Genomic DNA, 21,973 nt, shown 5'->3' on the forward strand with positions numbered 1-21,973 from the left:
GGAATTAGGAAGCGTAACTGAATGGCTTTCCTCTTAAAGGTTAGGTGGCCCAGTTGCAGCTAGCCTCCCTGGAGATCTGGGAGGGAGGAGGAGCTGCGTCAGGCAGATGGCTGTAGTAATTGCTTTTCTCGTTCTGCCCCTCAGTAGAAAAGCTTGGGAAGCAAAACTGTAAGGCCTGATTCTTCTGCAGTGAAGCTGGTCTTGCATGTAAAAACAGTTTCTGATAGGAATTGAATTTATAGCGGTTTGAGAGGAGAACCAAGAGTAAATGAACTGACGTGCTTCTCTTCTAGCTCCCTAGTATCACATTCTTATTCACATTTTAATTGTCCTGGCAAATTCAGTTAGCACAAGTAATGAAGAGCTGCATGGTATGTGTAAAGATTCAACTTTGGTGACCTATGTAGGGGATTGTCATTGTTTCAAACAATACTGTTTGATCAATTAAGCTTTTTTTCTTTTTTAAATTTGAAAAGTTATGTGTAGCTGCCTCTTCAATTAAAAAAAAAAAAGTGAAGACCACGAGAATAATCACACAGAAGCTAGGAAATGCCTGAGTGAAGGTTGCCGAGATAACCACGTTCCAGCCGCTTGGCTGGGGTATGATAAGGTCTTTGCTGCGTGGCTGTACAGTTCCTGTCAGAGGACAGCGCTGCTCTGAAGTGACCCGGGCTTGTCCAATCTCTTCTGCAGACGTTAGCAAGGTGCAATGAAGCAAGTTGTTCTCAAGCTCCTGCACCTTGTCAGCTTCCTAAAACCCTCTCGTTGGTTTTTGGGTCCCCGTGTAGCGAATTAAAACGTGCTTATCGTCAGTAAGCTTTTCTGAAGCAGTCTGTGAACCTGCAGCTGTTGCCTCAATGGCAGCTCCCGTCCGCCTAAAGCAGGGTTTGCTCAGCTGCGTGTCTGTGCCGCAGGAAGATGGTACCTTGCTTCTGCCCGAGAGCCCGGACCCTGCTTCCTGCAGGCTCGTGGCTTGCAGGACGCGGAGCAGAGCGGCTACACGGCCTCCTGGGGTAAAGTTAGTGGAAGGTATGAACGCATTAATGCTCACTAATGCTAGGCAAAATGTCATGGCTTTAACACAAACCCAGACCTGTGTCTTTCGGTTTGCCTTTAAGAATTTTTTCAAGTTTTTCTTTTAGTCAAAGATTAAAAGCTTCCTTCAGCAGCCCCAGGTAATTATATGTTTCCAAGGACTTGGCACCTCTCTTGCAAGCTCTGTGCTGGGATGGTGTTACGAATTCATCAGTATTGGAGAGTAAATACCTTCAAGCACTGTCCTAGAGGAAGGTGCAAGAGGGCGAGTGTGACCTTGTGTGCTGTTGGCTACAGCTACTGACATTTTGTAGCCACGTGACCTGATTTGCCATTTGGGATCACAAGGCACCTTCCCTTGTTTCTTCAGGTTTTCTCCGTCTCCTGCTAGTTTCTTCTGCTACAATTTCTTTTCCCAGCGTGTCAGTGTGTGAGCTACGCTCGCTTACTTGAACGTGTGATCCCTCGTCACCAGGTGTACTTTACACCACCTTTCTCATCACCTCAGTGTCTCCTGCGGAGTGTGGCTCTTACAGCAAACCCCATGTGGCTTGTCTTGCCTAGGCAAGGGGGTTTGATGAGAACTGACTGGCACTCTGCAGTTCTTCTTCCTATTACTTCATCTTATCCTTACGCCACAAAATTCTTTTGGTAAAAAAAGGATGTTTAGGAACCAGAATGAAAGCTATTTTTAAAGCAAGTCTCTGAGAGGCTGGAGATGGTGCCACACTTTCTAGTTTTTCTACTTCTGGGTGGGTTGATTGGTTGTGTTTGGGTTTTTTGCTATTTTTGATTCAGCTATAGTCACCTCTGAACACCCGTTCTTCTCTCTTCTGCCTCCATCTTGCTGCCAACCTGTGGTTTGAAAAAGGGCGTATCTATTACTGTTACAGTGATTCAGAAACACTTCAAATAGCCTGTCTGAAAGATGCTAGAAGTCTTTGACCAACCGTCTGGAGACGCTTGTCAGTACTTGTTGGGAGCTGTATTCATGGAGTACAGGGCCTTTTTGTTGCTGGTTTCTTGGGTGTAGTATTTATCTGGACTATCAACGGGCTGTTCTTAAGCAGCTGGCAGAGAAATCAGGCGTATGGTGTTCTCTGCTTTCTAATAAATAACCTTGTATATTCAAAATTGTTTTGTTTTGCCCTTCCTTTTTTACTTTGCAGTTTCCTGCACAGATCCCATTCTGGATGCGCATGGGGGAAACTGCCGAGTAAAATAGGAAAAACCTAATGGGTTACTGTTGTTTGCTCCGGGAACATATACCAGCTTCTTTCAGCTTCCTCAAAACCCGGAGTACCGTGTGGCTGTTGGCCGGGATCTCTGTGCTGCCACCATATAGATAATGAATTGGCATAAACCTCCCTTTAGGTGGGCTGGGGGAGCAGCTCCGGGTGGCAGGCTATAAACTACTTTGTGGGTCCTCCGACTTCCCTGCTTTGTCTGTCACGGGTGCACAAGGTAGGTGACACTGTGCCAGCTGACGTGTCCTTCCTATGCACAAAAATGTTGTTGGAAGGGGATAAAACAGACTTTGGGAATCCTGATGTCTAAGGATTAAGAATTTATGGATGTTTGATACAGAGACAAGAAAAAACTGTAGGAGGAGGGGTGAGATCCTGTATGATGCTGCAGCACCATACCCAGCCGCCTTGAATAATGTCAGCTGGGGTCAGTAGGATACCTGTGGGGGGATCGGAGGCTGTTCTGCCCTTCAGTCGCCAAGTGACCACGTGCTGTATGGAAAGCAAGCCTAGTGAATAGGTTTGCTAGTTGTATTTGTAAAGGCGTAGAATGGAAATCGGTTCTCTGTCCCTAGCTGTTCAGCGGGCTTTCCTTTGAGAAACTGAACGTGACTTGGTGAATATGATGGCCTGAGTTTAGTGTTACTGTCCGTTTCAGTGAATTTCCACAGACTGTCACACGGAGTTATCTCGGGTCCAAGGTGTCTACAGACAGACTCAGAACAATGTTACTGTTTTAGCCTTTGTGTTGCTTTGTCTAGAAACTTGCAGGCTTTTGTCCACAAATCTAAGTTGTCCCACTATGCTTTTCGAAACAAATTATTCTCTTCCTTACCCACAGCTGCCACCAGTTTAGGAGATCTTGAGTCTCACTGGTCTCATATGCGTGCTGTACCTGACACAGTCAGAGTCGGATCTTGGACAGCTCTTGGCCTCCATTCAGGTGATGAAGAAAGTAGTATAAAGTACATTTGGTCAAATAAGTGAGCACAGCTCACACACGGACACGCAGGGCTCTTGGACTGTTGCTGTGTGGCTCAGCGCTCTGCGGACACCCCGCTTGGTTACTTGGAGCAGTGTATCTCTGCTCAGAGTGCAAATAAACTAGTCTGTGTCCAAAGCTAAGCCTTAGTTCTGCTAATTCTGTGCAGCAGTGTAAATACATGCCCATAGCAGTACATTGAAATTGCAGTAAGTTCGGTGGACATCACTGAAACCAAGCTCTCTAGCTGTGATTCGTTAGGCTGCTCTTCTGGCTCTTAGCCACCTGCAATGTCAAGAATCGGAGAAGCTGATAGTGGGCTGCATAAACAGGATGGAAATGAAGGTCCCACATCAAAAACATCACTCGTTCTAGTTTGACTTTTCCCCTTTGTAGTTCAAAGGGAGGATTTGCAGAATCAGCTCTCTTGAGATTTTTTTTTTTTTCTTTCAATTGCTTGGAATTACTGACTTGTTTTGTGCATCAGCCAAAACCTATGCAGCTTCTTTCCATGTTGTGTGTCACCGTCTGTCTAGGAGAGGGCAATGACACAAGCCCTTCCATTACTTTGCCTCAAGGCATTAGTGAAGTGTTTGAAAACGAATAGAAAAGTTTCCAAGTGACATTGTGTAACTTAAAACCTAGAATCCCTAGTTCTGGAAAGGATCGGAGTGGGTGTCTGAAAGCAAGACAGAGGGTATTTTGGGCAGCAGACTGGGACACAGGAGGAAGAAGCTACTTTCTAACCTCTCTGACCTCCCGCTCTGTTTCTGGAGAGTTTGTTTAAAACCAGGTGCACCAAAGTATTTCAGTGCCTCCATTGTACTGACATCAGTGAAGATCTTGGTGCCTAAATAGGGCAACTGCCTGCCCTTAGTCTGATCCGTGGTCTGTCTGACCCAGCGCCCTCCCTTCCGCCTGTTGCCTGGGCAGTTCGAGGTGAGCGTGCAAAGCCAGCACTGGTGGTGGTTCTGTAGCTCTACACTGGCTAAAGGCCTGGGTATAACAGCTGCTATTGTAACGTAAGCCTGGATCCTGCCAGTTGAGCTGGCAAATACTCCCCAGTAAATGTTGCTGGTCTAGACGAGGGTGAAGAGTGGGGAGAACAACTGGGTGCACCTGTTCCAGAAAGGGATCAAATTAGCTCAATGTGAGGTTATAGTTGCTGGGCACTGAATAGATTGCACACAAAAATTGTGGTGATTTTTTCCCCAGCTGCTCGCCAAGTTATTTTTTAGCTTTTTGGTGTTTACTTCAAAAGAACAGGCTTTGTTTTCATGAGAAGAAAGCCTCACAGCCTCTTATTTCCTCCTTTTACTATGTATTTGCTCGTAGCGGAAAAAGCATCAGCAAAGGAAACTGTTCTGGATTGGGTAGTTACACAAAGTCCTCAGGCAGAGACCAGGGAGTTCAGGGTGGAACATGGCATTGTCTCTGAAATAGACTTTACAGTTTCAAAGACTGAAAAGCTGCTTTATGTGGGAAGCCAAATGCAGTGGCTTAACATTGGAACATGACGTAGTGAGGAGCAGGTTGTCAGCTTGAGCAAACCTGTGACAAGCTCTGGCAAATCTACGGGAGCTGGTTTATGAAAAGCTCTCTCTGGAATCACAAGGCGATAAAGTAAGTAGTCTGAGGATGAGACTCTGTAAGTATCATTAACTTCTCCGTGGTGGTCGTATAACATCTGAACCAGTAGTCAAGCCAGGTTCTTTTCCTTTGAGTGTTGTCTTTGGTTTGCTGGGTTCTTAAAGGATGGAAAAATTGTCATTAACTCATTGAAGGTTTCTGTTTTCACTTGCACAGATGAAATCATGCAGCAGGAGATACGGCCGCTGGTTGCAGTGGATATAATAGAGCAGCTCCACAGGCAATTTGCCATCTTGTCAGGTAAGAAGCTACTGGTAGTCACACTCCGGGATTGTCTTGGAAACGAATTGAAATCTGACGTGCTGACTGTCACCCTTCAAGCAGTTCCAATAGTATTTTTATATTGCTAATGAAAAGTGCTGTTACAATCACACTCACAGTGTATGGAACTGATAAATGTCAGCTTGCTGTGCTTGTTTTTCTTAAGGCAAGTTAATTTTCCATGCTCCCCACAATGGAGTGGGGGGAACAGATTTAGAGGGTAAGAAATTAAACAAATCTCTCTGTATGTATCTTTGCACAAGGTCCAAGCACCTTGTTTATGGGAAAAGACTTTGGTCTATCAGGGAGCTGTTCGTGACCCTCCCCCTCTTCCTTATTTGCCTTTGTTTTAGAAATGATTAATTTCTAAAGTGTAAGGTTGTAATCTTTTCAAGATTTGATTATTACATGTTCCTTTGTTTCCCTGAAGTTTGCAGTCACACAAAGTGACGCAGTTCCTGCCCTGAATAAATAGCTGATATTGAAATATTTGCCAAATTATTTAATACACTTATTTTGGATACTGTAGAAGATAAATCCTTATCTGGGTCCTAAAAAGGCCTCTGCTGTTGATTGTATGGCCCCTGGCAGCTCCTTTTGTCTCTGTTTCTGCATGTTCTGCAAATGAGGGAATTAAGAATTTGCTTTCCTTTTCCCCCATAGACACACAGTGAAGTATCATGACTTTGCATGAAATACTGAGATGGTCATAAAAAGGTACTCTTGGACAACCTGTCCCTCTCTGCTCGGTGGAGAGGAGCTCTGGCTACACAGAGCAGAGAGTACGCACCCAGCTCTGCAAACGATCAACTCGGCAGGCCCAATCCTTGCTGCATCTTCGCATTTTCAAGTACACTCCAAGATGCCAAAGGAAATCCAAATCTTCAGTTACTCAGAACTCTTTATGGGGCTCTGAGTATTAAAACTTGATTTTGGAGGTTTCTAGGTAGCATCTTGTGGCAGTTTCATAGGCTCAATAACTAACTGGTTTTCATTCGACAGAGGGTATTGACTGAGCAGAGGTGGAACCAGCAGCCCTCTTGTCTGCAGCGAAGCCTCTCAGTCTCACATCTTTCTAGAATTCCTAATAAATGCGCACCTCCATGCAGAACAGTGTCAGCAAGTGCATAAAATGTCTCAAACCTTTTGCATCCCACCATTGCGCTCAGTGGAGGGTAAGTAGGAAATGCTAGTGTAGCATCATCTCTCCTAAGGCAATTTCCGTGGGGTAACGTTGCAGCATTCTCCTCTGGCTGTCCAGGCATTCGCCTGCGCACCATGTGCTTACTAGAGCTCTGCCGTGCCAGGCTGCAGGGGGGAGTGGGTAACTTGGGGTTATTGTTAAGTGCGACTTAACAGCCCGCTGCCAGGGATTGCAATGCACAGGTGCCACAGCAAGGTCTCGGAAGCGTTAGGTAGTCAGGGAAGGCCGGGCCGCCCTTTCCCTTAAGGTGCTAGCTGCTTAACGGACAAAATAACGACTGATGGGTGGGAGCTGGCAGTCTCTTAACCTGGGGGCTGTTGTCAAGTTTGAAACCAATCCTCACTGAAAGAACTGCTTCAGGAATGCCACTCGGATCCCTTTTGTTAGTGCTAAACTGACTTTACAGTATTGCAAATCCAAGGAAGGGAACAGGGAATCTAATAGCTGTTCAGCTCCTTTTGGGTCTTGATGGTGACTTCAGTCAGATCACAACTGGGATCCTTGTCTGCTCTTTGAAAGCAAGAAAGCACATATCAGCTGGTCTCTCTGGAATGCTCTGCTTGCTTTTCCCGCTCACCAGGCATGCAGAGCTGCTGAAACCAATATTGTTTTCAAGGCCTTTGATTTAGCTGATACACGAATGCCTGAAAACACTTATATCAGTGTAAAGAACACTTATGCACGTTGAGAATTCAGTGGCTTACATGCACCGTCTACCTGGTAAAACGTGGAAGACTGCTTTTCTTAAGCCTCATTACCTTGCAACATTTGAGCCCATCAATAAAAGCTATAGGTAGCGTGTAATGAGCAACTTGTGGAAAGCAGTTTATGAAACAGGAAGAAAAACCCATTTCCAGCTCCAGCTAGAACTTTAAACATGGCACAGAAATGTCAAGGGTAAATACAAAAAAGCATTTTCATATTTCTTTATGGACCCATCATTTCAGCAGTGCCTGTATTATCATCTGCTATTTTAGCAAATTCAACTCTTCACATTTGATCTAATTCTTCTATTCTTGGAATCGATGAGAAAGATGTTTAGCCTTATTTAAACCTAAGGTGCTTAAAGACTTTGGAAATATCCCTTCATAGAAGGCAGGGCTGAGGGGCTTGCTTGTTAGGGATCAGCAAATAACTGGTTCATCAGCATACAAGTACTAATAACAAATACCAAAAGTGAGTGAAAAGGTGTCTTTCATGCCCCATCTGCATAAATAACAAGTCCCATTTGAAGAATTTTCAGGCCTATCTAAAATCTCCTCAGTACAGTCTGGAAATAATATCCTAATAAGAAACAGGGCAGTATAGCTCATAGTTTCTGAGTTGATTTCAGTCTGAAGTTTACAGCTATATTTGGAAACCTGGGTGCCTCCGCTCCGAAATCCCCACGTCAGCCTGTGAAGGAAAGCACGAACATACAATCCCTTTAGCCCAGGATCTTACTCTGTTGGTGACCACTGGTGGGTTATAGGTAAAACATAACAGGAATCTTCCTTACTGCCCCTTTATTGCCTCCTGCAAACCGAGGTTTAGATACAAGCCAGAAATGACTATACTTTTCAAAAATGCATTTCTCTAAGTAAGTGTAACTTTCTTTTTCCTCTAGCAAAACATTGGTTTTTTTCATCCAATGAAAACAGATCTGGGCACTCTCCTGTCTCACTTATCAAAGTAAATGACCTCATTTGATTTTGATTAATTTTTTTTTTCCCCAGGCGGCTCTGCAGCTTTTCCTTAAAGCATGCTGCTTTTCATTAGGCACAAGCAACCACAAATATTTGGGTGCTTCAGTGCTTGCCTGTGTGGAGGCTGAAAATCTCCTGATATTGCCTGTTTCCTGGTTTTCCATGCTGATAATGTTTCAGCTCAGTAGCCACTGTCTGAAAAACGCCCTCTGCTCTCTGGCCCCATCACTGTGGGCAGTAAAAGACACTCCCAACTTGTAGAGTGTTTTGGGTGTGTAATATGTTTGGATGAATGACTTCATAAAAATGGTATACACTGATTTATCCTAGCCGGGGTTATTTCTTTCACTCCAGAGGGCAGCTCTAGCCATCTCTTCCATGCACGCACGTGCTGTGAGTCTGGTCTGTGCCACTCCACGGCCTCTCGCTTTGTCGAGCTCTCCCGTTCAGTCCTGTGGACCCAAATACACTTGTCCGGTGATAATGAAAGTAACTGGTTAACTGTTACGGAGTTTGTTATAAATGAATATTTATTTGGTTAATATCAGCTTTTTATTAACAGCCGCTGGCTGAGGCAGACATAGTGAAACCATAATATTCCCTTGCAGTACAGCAGAAAAGAAAGAGTAGAACAATTGAAGTCAAAGGCTCTTTGTTTTCCCTGGACATGACTCATTAGAAACACCTTCCTCTACTATTGCTGTGTAGAAACTTCTCAAAGAGGATCTGACTCTTGCAGTCTCTGAGCAGATGCTAGGAATTAAGTAACAAGCCTAATGAGTTTGGTGTTTGATTGTGTCAGGGTCTAGTTAGAATGACTGTATTAGATCCTGACAACCTCCTGTTTGTCCTGGCCCTCTGGCTACCGGACTAACCGAGCCCGTGCTGCCCGTGCCAAGAACAGGGAAACTCTCCAAAGCCTTCCCCGGTTCTCTGTGGTCATGGAAAAGGCTGCAGTGTAGTATGACAACGTCCTTAATCATGTAGTTCTGCTTTGGTCATCTCTTTTTCCATGTGCTGATCTAGCCCTGCTTAGCTTGTGAGATCTGGTGGGTGTACTGGTTCTTGTGGTTAAATTCTAGTTTTGAAACCACTACTGCCTCTTTCCTTTCCCTGAAAACTGAACTCCCAATTACGGGACTGCAGCTGTCACAACACAGGAGTGCACAGCTATGTGTGTGTGTTTCCTGTAGCTGTTAAGGGAACTAGATCACAAAGTTGGGTAGTACTGAAAACCTGGCTATTCTAGCACGTGCCAGTTTTTACTGAAGAAGGGAGAACCGCTGGTAAAACACTGTTCCTGTCCTGGCGACAGACTAACAACCCGCTGTATCAGTCTGCTCTTGGAACTACTACTACCCCCTCCCTTTTTATCTGCAGCTTCACAACCTGTTCTTATCTATAATTACTCTGTCAAAGAGCCCAATCTGCCATTTGCAGCAATAATGGATCCTGTTACTAAATCACGAATTTATTAGACAAACTGTCACGACGTGTTTTAGTAGAGATTCATTTTCTCTGTGTTCTGCTCCTGTAAAGTCAATGGACTTCAGTGGATGGCATCTGAAAATGGTAACTGACTCTGAAGCCAGTTTATTTCATTTCCAAAGCCTGGAGGGTATTTGGCCATCTGCTTCCTGTTTAAACGAGCCTTTTGGAAAACCTGGCCTGACCTTGCTGAAAGGACAGTTGGAGTTTGTGTAAAAATCTGCACCCAGGAAGTATGATGTAACTGTAATGAGAAATTCAGCATTCACAACCCTTAATCACTGTGGAAAAACAAAACAAGAGGGCATGGAAAAAGCAAAACCTGGCCAAGGCAGCAAAACTTCAGCCAAGATATCCCTGAACCCTTCAACTGTGTGACCCGGGAGGTGAACCGCGGCGGGCTGTGCTGTGACTAAGGTCGCTCTGTGCACGCGGCAGAGCCAGGCGGTCAGCCTGCTGGGGTCAGCAGCGTTTGAACGAAAACCGTGCAGTACCGACTGCTGAGTTGGTGTCTGTGACAGGCTGGGGAGGTGCGTGCTGTAAACTGGCAGACAAACTTTTGGAACGTCTCCTGCCCATAGCCTGTTTGTGGTGGTTTGGGACTTATTTTTTTTTTTTTCCAAGGCGTTCAGCATGTTTGGTAAGCTCTGGTTAGATGTGGCTTTATAAATCCAGCTATCAGTGTTACAAGAAGGGCTGCTGGCTATGGAATAGGACTTAGTGTAGCCCCTGAGTATCTAAACCATGGATATTTTTTGTCCCTGGACCGGAGGCATAGGTGATCTAGAACGGGGAGGGGGAGACTTCCTCGGATCACCATTGTGTCCAGGAACTTGGCCTACAGTTGTGATGGCTTGCTGCTTTTACATCGATCATACCAGCATGCAACTCCAGCTGTGAGAGCTCTCCGAATTCGGCGCTCACACCTCATTTGTCCATCGCACCCTTTACACTGCAAAGCAAAACTAAATTTTCTCTGCTGCCATATCCCATTCTCCCCCATGTGTATTCCTCCCCCAAATACTTCAGCTGTTTTGTTGCCACAGCTGAATTCTGGCCCCATCTTCACTGCAACAGCTAGCCAGGCCACATTGGCAGCTGGAAAGCCCGTCAAACAGCAGCAACGATGAATGCTGCTTTGTGTCCTGGCACGTGGGGAATTGGCACACCTAAGAGTGAGCGATGGTCCCATTATCATGCCTTGTACTGCCCTGATGCAGCTTGTGCACCCTCTCTCCTACTTTTCTTTCCCTTCCACATTCACTCTGTACTTCTGTCCTGTCCCTCTGCCCTTTGGCCACAAGCGAAGAGGAAAAGCTCAGCAAGAATCTGGGGTGGAAATAAGGAAGGTGCCCAGGAAGAGGAGGAAAGTGATGGTGTCGTTCTGAGTGGCAAACCAGGCAGAGGGTCAAGCTGACTGTAATCTTTCCCTCTTCAGTCTTGCCTTTTTCCAGGCAGCCCAGCCTCCAACTCCTGCGGATGCTGTCTGCCTCATTTGTGCTTCAAGTTGTTGAGTCTGAGGCACCTCCATGTGTGACCCTGAATGCAAGTGGTTTAACTGCTTGCTGATCATACATCAAGATCTTTAATCAGAATGCCCTTCCCCAAAGAGCGGTGGGTCTGTACCTTTGACACGATGGGTTTGGGTTGGATGCGAGGCAGGTTGCTCTCTGCAGAGGTAGAGAGCAGAAAGATGATGGACCTCTTGAAGGAAATTGATGGAGCTGAATAGGGTGGCAGCGTGTGTTATGTTTGTGGGTGCTGTCTGGGAGGGGAGCGTAGGTCTGCATCGGGGATGGTAGACAAAGTCCGGTTGAGTCTCCTGTGCGGGCAGAGCTTTGGGGCTGGCCTTGCCGGAGCGGTTGGGGTCTGGCTGAGGAGCAGTGACCCAGGGGATGCTGCCAGAGATGGCCGGGCTCCCCTGAGGCAGGGTCAGGAGCCAGCCTGCTGTTAGTTCAGCCAGAGGGTGGCCCTGAGCCTGCCTTCCTGCCGCTGCCACCAGCTGCTCTGTCCCTGGCCTGGCACCAGCCTTTGGAGCTGCCCGAAGGTGTCGGAGGTGGCGGGGCTGCTGGAGGCGTGCTGCAGAGTGGCATCTAATGGCGCCTGGAGGAGCTGCACTTAGCGAGACACAGGCCTGGGCATTGCGTGAAGACAGCAGCCAGCCATGGCTACGCTCCTGGTAGCTGATTTTCAGTGTTATCTCTGTTTCTCCTTCTGACTGCACTAAACTCAAGCTCTTGCTCGCTTCTCCCATGGGGCTCTTTAGCTCAGCTCGAGCCTCATGTTGCTCTGGCTTTCCATCAAGCTCCTTTGCTCCTGGCAGTTCTTGCCCACCTTATCTTCCTGCACAGACACTGCTAAAGGAGTAGACGTGCTCAGCTAGCCGTAAGGAACCCTCTCGGCTTTGTGCTGTCTTCATGGGGCTCGCTCTCTTCAGCTCTTCTTTCCTGGCTCCCTCCTACTGCCCTCACTTTCTACTTAAAAAATCTCTTTTTTTTTTTTTTTTTTTTTTTTTCCCCTTGAGTGAGCTGCTGGAGTTTGTTCTGTCCCTGTGTGCCTTACTCGTGACGGATTGTAGAATCTTCTGTTCAGCAGTCAGATTCTTTTCACAAGCGATGCCCAGGAGTGTGGGGGTCGTGCACAGTCCCAGCAAGTGCAAGGACTGTATAGGGAGAGTCCTTGGGGCCAAATTCCATGCGCTTAGTCCTTATGGCTGTGGAACTGACTGACAACTGTCCCTGTTGGTTTTTAGTTTGTGCTCTCTGCCCTTCTAAGACATTGAGTAGCCAGTTAAAGTATTTCAAGATACTGGAAGAAATCCAGTGGCAGCTCCCAAGAAAGCAAGGTTGATGGCCCAGAAAAAAAAGAGCTGCAGCTTGTCAATTCACATTCTGCAGAAATTTGCATACTGCAGCAAATTTTGGTTAGCGCCAGGGGAAAAAAATGGCATTAACATTTAGATGTATGGAACTGCTCCCTCATCCAGAGGAGAGAGTTTTCCAGACCCCCTTGGAATATAAGGAGCTTCCCTTATATTCTCTAGCATCCACTCTTGTTACCTTGTTAGAAATATGGATACATGGATATGGATCTTTTTTCCTCGCAACTCAGCCGCTGCTCAAGGTTCAGCTATGGGCAGGAACAACCTGTTTCTAGTGTATTTGTGTTATCACCTGTCACCTAATACTGCAGACATTCCTGCTTTCTCCTTGTCATAGTACTTAACAATTTCTGATCACAAAACTCCCTCAAATTTCACCCTAATTTCATGGTATGGCAGGAACTGGGGGTTTCCCTGTTTGTTTCCCTGTCTGAAATATAGCCGTAGCCAAGAACCTTCTGAGCGTTCTTCTGTTTTGGTTGCAGCAGTAAGTGCTACCTTCACCTTGGAGAATAAGATGGAGCCCCAGAGCTGTTAAGGACGCGTGGCCTAGTCAGAGGCAAGGAGCTCCTGGCTCTTTTTTGAATGCTCAGTCTGAGGCTGCTCCTAAGTATCCTTCTAGAGTTGTTGGCAGTGGTGAAGGGGAGAAGCCTGTTTACATTCATTCCTCGGATGGCTTTTTATAGGACAAGATCCTGTGACAAAAATATGCCCCCACATACATACAGTGAGTGCATCATCAGTCTGCCTCATCTAGCTTGGGGAAAAGGGACCAGAGAAAGAAAAGCACGTAGATGAATGTAGATGCAAGAGAAAGAGGAGGTAAAAGGGACAGAAAGAGACCCTGGTGAGCAGGAGCATTAGAAGTGCCATGTGAAACTCGTAGTTTAAGCAAATCTTGAGTATAACAGCAGGTAAGCTATCAGGTGTTGAAGGAGGGGATCCAGGGGAAACTTTATCTTCTCCTCAAGGGGCAAATATTGCTTCTTTAAACCAAAATATTCACAAATATTGCTGCATCTCCCGCATTTAGAGTATCTTCATGTATCTGAAACTCGTGAATGGGAAAACATGGTGCCCAGGAACCATGTGAATGCGTACAAGACACCATCTATGAAATACCTTGGCATGTATGGAACTCTGCAAGAAGAGACAGAGCAGATGGGCTTCCTATTTAATTTTCCTGGCCATTATTGTTTGTGTCCAGAAGATGTCACTAAGAATCTGTAAGAAACCATCCTAACTGGGTACCTGCTGGTTGGAGTTCCTGGTTTCTAGAGCGCAGCAGTGGGGAAAGTCTGACTAAATTTGCACAACAGCATATTCTACATCTCTGCTGACTGCAGACAGTGCAGCTGGAGCGTCCGGAGATCGAGGTGCCACCTGTCAGCATTTGGCCTTATCCCAAGGTTGATGTGGAGGCCGTGGCTCTGGGTGAGTTTAGTGGATGATCTGACACAACTGAGTCATTTTAAGATCGCAATTAAAGCGATAATCAACCTTCAGGAAGGAAAACAGGGGCTAAAGGTAGTGTCCTGACAAAGCCACATCACCAGGTGCCAAGAAGGAAAAGGGTTTCCTTGTTCAAAATTCCTGTTTTTTAGAGCTCTCTCTTACTTTATGCAAACACTGGGCTCTTCAGCGTTCCAGCTCTCCGCAGCTGGAAAGCAGAGAAGGGACCTTCAATTATCCAACTGAGCCTGGGAGGGCTGGGCAGAGGCAGGATGAGGACTGGCAAGGGACTGACTCTACACAGAAATAGCTAGGAATTACCGGAGCACCTCTTTGCGGTGACCACTAAAACAGGAGCAGGAGCAACCGGTTTGTGGTGTCAGCTGTGGTTATCAGCGGGGAAAGGCAATGGTCTATGGGAGCAGCCTGGAAACAGGGTTCATTTATGGGGATTTAGAGGGTACTTTCAAGGAATGAGGACTCATATTTTTTCCCCCGGCATCTCTGTTTCCCTCCATACTCCTAATGGGATAACTTATTGGATATTTTCCTTCAGAAAGGTAATCTTCTGTCTACCTGTCTCCCTCTCATGGCTTCCCCTTCGCTAAGGGGAAACCCAGAGTATTCTTTGAACAGGAACGTTCTGCAGGTGATAAATGATGAGGAAAACTGTGTGTGCTGCAGGACCAGGCTCAGTGTTGGGTTCGTAGAGAATTCCTCAGCCTAGTGCAAAAAACAGGCTTACAGAGAGATTGCAGAGGAAGGAGAAAGACTCAGCAGCACTAAGGTACCTGTCACAAAAGCTTTGTTTCACAGTATTCCTTTATGTGCTACTGCCTCGTTAGTCTGCTTGGCTCCGAGTCCGAGTTGGTGAGAGAAATCCTGTTAACTTCTGCATGGATTGAGTGATGCTCAGATTTATCAGCAGAACCAAGTTAGGGTTGATCCTGCAAGTAACCAGGGTTTGCGCTGTGGACTGCAGCATCTCCTAGAGCCCGGCATTCTGTCAGGAGAACTGTAAAGGCTGCTGGATTATAAGGAGCTCAGCTCCACGCTTCCCATAGCTCTACCAGAGTTGTGAATCAGGGAGTCTCTCAGACAGGGACCCTTCTTGACCTTGCTGCTTGTGACCTTCCTGTCCTATTTAATGGAGGTTTGATGCAAATAAACAAGACAAGAGCAAAACTCATTGATTAAATACTCCATGCACTTCAAACAGGTTTTTTGTTAAGGAAAGAGCTAAGACTGGGTTGATCCTAGGCCCGTGTCGTGGGTTATATGTGTGTATTCAAAGCTTGTATGCTCCGTTACTTCATTTTCTTTAATGTCTAGACGGAGTCAGAGTGTGCTGTTCCTATACATAGAGAAATGTTGTAATATCATCACAAGAAACTACTTGGAAATGGAAAACAAGGAACCAAAGAAAGCACTTAATCAGAGTTATGCTGAATGTTTATGAATAAACAACAAAGGCTAGAATCTCAGCTGGAGTAAGCTGAGGTAATGAAACGACAGTGAGTTATATTATCAAATGGGAAGCCGATCACGTGTGTACTGGATCTGGGTGCTTTTCAGTGAGTGATATGCCATTGTCCCCATTTGAGTACCGACCACTCTGTCCAAAAGCATAAAATCACTCTCTGTTTGCAACCTCTCTTTTGCAGGAGGAAGAGGGAAGGATGGGGCACCCATTATAACCTTTCCAGAATTTGCAGGATTCAGTGACATACCTGATGAAGATTTTCTGAACGTGGTGACTTATCTAACCAGCATTCCCAGGTGAGGCCAAGCACAAACGGCTGTTGATTTCCAGAGAGCTTTGCTTCCTCAGTGGCGCTGACGGGATGCACCAGTGGCTGCATCCATCCAGTCAGTATGAAACTTCCCGACGCACAGGAGGCCCTAGGTGGTTCCCTAAGGAACCACTTACACCCTTTGCGTGAGAAAGAAAGCTTCAGGCAGGACACGATTTCAGTTCGGGGCTTGAACTGGGTGGGAGGGGGTGTGGATCTGAAGAGCAGCAGTAAGGATGGCAGATGAAAAGGGAGCTCAGAGGGGCCGTTTGTGAAAACTCTCAGGGGCTCTGGTCGTAACAAGGGAAGGGTTGCATCGGGAAGGAGCCAAACCTACATAGGTCTTGTTATTGCTTATTCTCTGGGTGCATCTTTTTGTGCAAGCTTTCTCTTTTCTGAGAAAGCAAACTAGGTGCCCCCCTTGGCAGGGTTCTGGCAAGCACCACGTGCTTTCTGATGCTTGGTTTGTTGGGAGATTACTCCACAGCTAGGATGTTTTCCTTGCTGTTTGCCTGCAGCTGTGCAAGGATAGTGAAACACACTCAATTCCACTGCTCTGAGGAAACGCGCTACGGCATGGCTGCTGAATTACTTTTTGTTTGTCCAAAAAGAGAGCTTAATATTTTTTCAGTCCCCTGATCCTGTCTCTGGACCATGGCTGTTTGTGCTAGCTGGAAGCATAGCGAGGATTTATTATTTCCTGTGGTCTTGTGTATAAAGGTGCTTAGAGGAGGATGAGGGGAAAACGTGCCTCCTTCAAGTTTGAGTAAGAAGTTTTCCAGCTCCACCTACTTGTATTCCCCATGCTGAGTTGCCAAAGCAAGCTGAGAGAAACCACACACTGTGAATTTAACAGCTTCATTGTTTCACTCTGCTCTGTGGGGCTTTTGTTCTGCCAGGAGAAACTCTGTCTTATGTATTCCTTCACTAGCTTCAGGACTGGGAGGATGACCAGCTTCAGGGTTAATAAAACAGCAATAGTAGCTGAGAAAAACACAAAACTAATTTTCCAGATCTTTGTATTCGGTATGCCGGTGGGCGATTCCCAGTAATGGTGTTACATGTTGGGGAACCAGCGCATTACATTGTTAATAGGATGCACAGAAATGCTTTATGCTTCTTCAGCCTGTGTGAAAGCCAAAAGTGCAGATGGGTTCAAAAGAAATTAGCCAAATTCATGGAGAATAGCTCCATGAACGGCAGCTGAACACAATGGCTCTGGCTGAAGAAATCCATGCATTCTTTAATGCTGGGACTTGGGGGAATATACCAAGAGGAAGATTGTCTTATTCACTTTCCCTCTGCTTTTGCCTCAGTATCCGCTACCTGCCAGCCCTGGAGACAGGCTATGGTGCTAAATGGACCTTTGCTTTGATTCAGTTTGTCAGTTTTGCGTTTCCTTTTCCCTCGAGGAATTCCAGAGCAATGTGCAAAGAATGATGAATTAAGTTTGAAAACTTTGTATGTCAGGAAAGCCGCAATGTGCCTATGTTACAGATGATGAGGTATGTGTAAGTAATATCTTACACCACAGACAGGCTCACCAAAACTCGTGTCGAGTAAGTGACTGTTCAGTTTGATTTAAATGACCTGTTCAAGGCCAGTGACAGGCTGGGGTTTGAACCTACACCTTCTGCCTACCAGCACATTGGCTTGACTCTTAGGTTTGATCATAGATCGCGCTGTAGGGATGTGAGTTTTGCAGGGAGTTTGCTAGTCTTTGTTGCGGTGCTTCTAGAAAGATTGAACACATTTCTCGAGTCACTGTTTGAAACTTGCCACCCTTTATGTGGATGGTGAGGGACAAAGCAAGCTAGTTGTGGAGAGATCTATGATTGCAGGTGACGTCATTCGGTGAGTTAGTAACTTTTGAAGTCCCTCTGGAATGATTCGCCTTCTGTGCCATATGACAAAACATTGAAAAGATAAAGATAGACAGCAAATGGTGTTATTCAGATGCACAGGCACGCACCTGTCTCTGACACTGCTGAGCAAATTTGCTTTACCAGCTGTGGCATACCATGGTATTTTGGGGTGGGCTGTAAGTAAACCTTGCGCTTCTGGGCTTTAAAACATGAACTGCTCTCCAGGATGTAAGGTTAGCCCAGTGAGACTTTTGTAATCTGATTAATTTTCCCTCTCTTTCAACACCTGCTCACAAGAGTGCTCCACAAAAGTGGTCTATGTACATACGCATCCACAGAGATTGGGTAACATGGTGTTATGCACACGCATACCTCGATGCATGCACACTTACAACAGATAGGGCTTCCCTTCTCTTACAATTGACATGGATCAACTGCTTTGATAAAGAGGTGTCCTTCTCTGCTTCCAAAAGAGGTCAGGAAATTCAACATCTCCTGGCCTCCTCAAATCAGTGTTGGAGGGCTAACCTGAGCTCAGAGCCCAGGATGGAACAGCTCTGCCAATTGCACACACTTCATTCAGGGAAAGGGAACCTCTCTGCCGGACGTCTGTAGATCTAGGCAAGTGAGCCGGCATTTGATTTGGAGGTAAAGTTGGTGTTTATTAGCTGTGCAGGACCGTCTTCAAATGCCTCTTCTCAGAGAACTGGAGAAACCCCAATGCATTTCTATAATGCGGGTAGAGATATTACAGTACTGACACTGAAAAAACATTGATAGAGTGTGTGTGTGTTTGTTCATTTTTAAACAAACTCCCTTCCTCTGAATACACACACACATGGGGTTTCTCAGCTGTACAGCCCCTTGTGCGGCTGCGCCCATCTTGGCTAGGCTTCTTCCCACAGCTGTTTGCCCACACTGCAGCCCCTAGTGCCAAATGGCATTCAGACCTTGGGATGGCCTTTCCTTTCAGCTTGCTCACTGAAACGGGATCACTTGCTGACACTCTCTCTGTTTCCCTGGCTAAATTTAAATCTTAAATCAGCCCTATCTAATCAGCCCTATTACTATATAAAAAAAAAAAGGAATACAGATGCCATTAGCTTATCTCAGTGAAGAGAATTGATACCATCCTGAACATGAAGGTGAAAAGCAGGGAATAACGTTGCAGAAGGCTGAGGTCTAGCTTTGTGTCAGGGTTATAGGCCCTCTTTGAGTTTACTGTTGTCCAAAGGCACCTCTGTTGTCTAGACCCTTGTTTGTTGCATCCGTCCACCTGTAGCAGCCAAGGTGCAGAGGTGTAGCTCTGAATGGTTTCTTTGCTGCTTGCCTTTGCGTAGTCTGCCAGAGTGATTCTGAGCGATGCAGATTTCTCCCGTGTTTTCTCCTGTGCTCTGCTCAGCTGCTTTGCTTTTTAGCAGCATGTGGTTCTCTTATCTTCTCTCTGTCTGTATTTCATAAGCTCGTATTCCTATTATCTATTAACTTAATTTTTCTTGTTGCAAGTGATGCCTGGATGCTTTTGTGCTGTTTTACAAATCCCCGTGCAGAAGAGCATGTGAAAAAATGAGCAGCTCAATGGTGGACGTGTACTTGAAAAAACAGCAAAGGTCTCTTTTTTAAGTGACTTCTGATCTACGTGTTTGAGGGACTTTTAAAAATGGGCCGTAGGAGTTAGCGTGAGGCACAGAGGCAAGTTTTACTTGGCACAAATAATTTTGTGTTTGTTTTAATCACAGTTGTACTTGTTGCTTTTGGCAGATGCTGACTCGTCAGTTATTTCCATTGCAGTTTGCTCGCCAAGGTGTGACTGTCAGGGTCTGATTCGGAATTCTTCTAGGCCTCCAGTCCTCCATGTATACTCTTTTTAGAAAGCCTTTAGTCCGTCTCTCAAAGCAGGCAGGTGGGCAAAACAAGGCAATTTCTATGTGCGGTCAGCTTGTGTGAATACGGTACTTGTGGTTTACCTACATCATAAATCTTGTGAAGAACAGATTTTTCTCATTTTTATTAACCTGATATTGGTTGAATGATGTATTTCTCTAGACCAACATCGACCTTTTATTAACTTCAGCTAACACACATACTTTGGTCATTTTGTTATAAATCGCTGGTTTCAATGGTACTGCATCAGATTTGGACCTCATTCTGTGTATCCAGTTATTGTCTGAGAGATATTCAGGGGCTGCAGGTTGGTTGTGTGAGTCTGAGCAGAAAACAGATTTAGATGCTGATGACAATATATATTCTCTGGTTCTTTGGAGTAGAGGCCATATTTTGGTGATCCATTTGATTCAAACTATGCCCTCTTACATTCCCATCTTCCTGCTGCTTTAACATGGGTCTCAAAAATTAACATGGATGTCAGTCCATGGAGTGACAGGCTGTGCTGGAGGTATTAAATGGGAACAGAGAAGCAAAAAAACGCCCCCCTCCCTTTTTTGGCCCCCCCCCAACTCCTGAATGCATTTGCATCCTACAATTTCTAGCAGTTGTTTTCTTTCTGTAGTGACCTAAATGTTTCTTGGCAAATTAAACAAAAAAGACTTTTTTGGACATGTATCACACAAGCAAAGAAGGAAAATGACACAGGGCCTTGTGCTCGTTTTGGTTTCCCAGACTGCCAGCAGGTTTAGCCCAGCCTCTCTGTTTGAGATGTAAGCAGAGTTCCTGGCACCTCACCTATAACACGCAGCGTCTGCTGTCAGGGCAGAGAGAAGAAGCCTGACCTCGTCCGATGTGCCTCCCTTAGGCAGGACAGGCCCCAGAGGTGCCGCCTGCCGGGCTGGAGCCTGAGGCTGACTTGCCCAGGCCTTTCATGCCTACCAGACTTCCAAACCAATTTTTGGTCCCAATTAGCAGAAGCAGTCGGATAAAACCAGTGCATGTTTTTGGGTAGGTTAGGTAGCCCCAGGTTGAGACTTCTGTGTTTAGTTTCTCACCCCCTTTCTGTAGCAGTTTGCAATACACGCCATTTCTTTGTTGCCTTCCTCTGAACCTTTTTTCCCCTAACATCTAGAGCAAACACATAGATACCATGCTGGGCGTCTTTTTCCTCGGCACGCTTGTCGGGCTATTGACGGATATGCGTGTATTTGTACATATATAAAAAGAGAAACTAGCAAATTCTCTTCCCTGTGCTTGAGAGACACTGCTGCAAACACTTTTGCTGTGCTCTGCAGAAAGAGCTGCATGTTGTAGTACTTAAGAGGAAAGGTTGTCTACTGTCATTGAATCTTATAATTCTCAGAGAAATGCCATAAAAATATGGAAGTGGGAAATGCAGCACGCTTTCCTAGTACCCACATGAACAGGGGACACTTGCATGGCATCCCAGATTTGCACAATACTTTGGCTCCCAGGTTGCTGTTCTTGATCCTGCAGAGCTGCAGCAGAGGCTCAGGATTATTGACATGAGTTTGCACCAACTGGCCCATGGAAATGGTGTTCCTGGGATGCTTCTTGTATGAACAATGGAAAAGAGATGAAGGAAATGTTTTACAGTTTTTCTTGATCTTAATCTGTAATTAGATGTTTGATTGCAGCATGTCCTTAGGTTCTGACAACGTTTATACTCTTTCTGCCTGCCTCTGGTTTGCCTGGAGACGACTGGGCCGTCCTGCTATAATGAATTTTCTGAAGATTTTTCTCAGTGCGTGCCTCTTGGCTTCCAAGGACTTCTGTCCCCCTGTGAGCGCTCTGGGAGGGCAGAGAGTCGAGCAGTCCCACTGAAGCCCTGCACGCCACAGTGGGATTTTTTTGAGAGAGAGGGGATGGGGTGTTTATGATGTCTACGTAGATGGGATGGAGCATCGAATCAGTGCCTCATAGATCCTCCTTGAAAAGTACTGAGAAGGAACAGGACCTGTTATTCTAGCCAATATGTTAAAAGGATACTTTTGAATGGCTTGCAACCCTAGAACCAGTTTGTGGTTGGCACGATAAAACTCTTCAATTCCTGCTTTGTCTACCAGAATTGCTGGGGCATTGTGTACACAGGCACGGTGGGGACAGCGGGGAGATGCTGACTCCGTGGAGCCAAGTGCCTTGTCAGATGTCAGCATACCTGGAGAATGAAGACTAAAGCAGGGTGTCTAATAACTTGCATTATTTTGCAGAGAAAACAAGATCTGAGGTTTTTGCCTTCAGTGCAGCACAGTGTAATTCGTGATGCTGAACTATTCCTATCACCTAGATTTGGCAGCAGGATAGCATAGCAGCTGAGAGGTTTAGAAGATAAAATACTCATGTTTTGCGTAAGCTGCTAGCCTTACGCTGGAAAGAGAAAATTTGCCGCCTTTCGTTTTCATGTGAATTTCTGCCAAATATTCATTCTTTCCCCTGTACGTTGCATTTTCATAATGGGCTCAGAGGGTAATCTGACAGAGGCTGTGTTTTGCTGCAGTACGCTTCCTTGGAACGGGAGTATC

At 45.8% G+C, this 21,973-nt stretch overlaps 1 protein-coding gene across 11 annotated transcripts in view; it reads left to right on the forward strand.

Moving 5' to 3' along the window:
• The window catches only part of MCF2L2 (MCF.2 cell line derived transforming sequence-like 2), a 178,246-nt gene that overhangs the window by 35,705 nt on the left and 120,568 nt on the right, over positions 1-21,973 (forward strand). For 9 of the 11 annotated variants that reach the window (XM_074591573.1, XM_074591577.1, XM_074591574.1 and 6 more), the window contains 2 exons: positions 5,071-5,154; positions 15,550-15,664. In XM_074591573.1, coding sequence (XP_074447674.1) covers positions 5,071-5,154; positions 15,550-15,664 — 199 coding nt within the window. Of the gene's footprint in view, positions 1-4,656; positions 4,888-5,070; positions 5,155-15,549; positions 15,665-21,973 lie in introns of those variants that run through there. The other 2 variants (XM_074591578.1, XM_074591579.1) reach the window with 1 other exon arrangement.

The sequence above is a fragment of the Larus michahellis genome, chromosome 6 (genome assembly GCF_964199755.1).
Source record: "Larus michahellis chromosome 6, bLarMic1.1, whole genome shotgun sequence".
Classification (NCBI taxonomy): Eukaryota; Metazoa; Chordata; class Aves; order Charadriiformes; family Laridae; genus Larus; species Larus michahellis.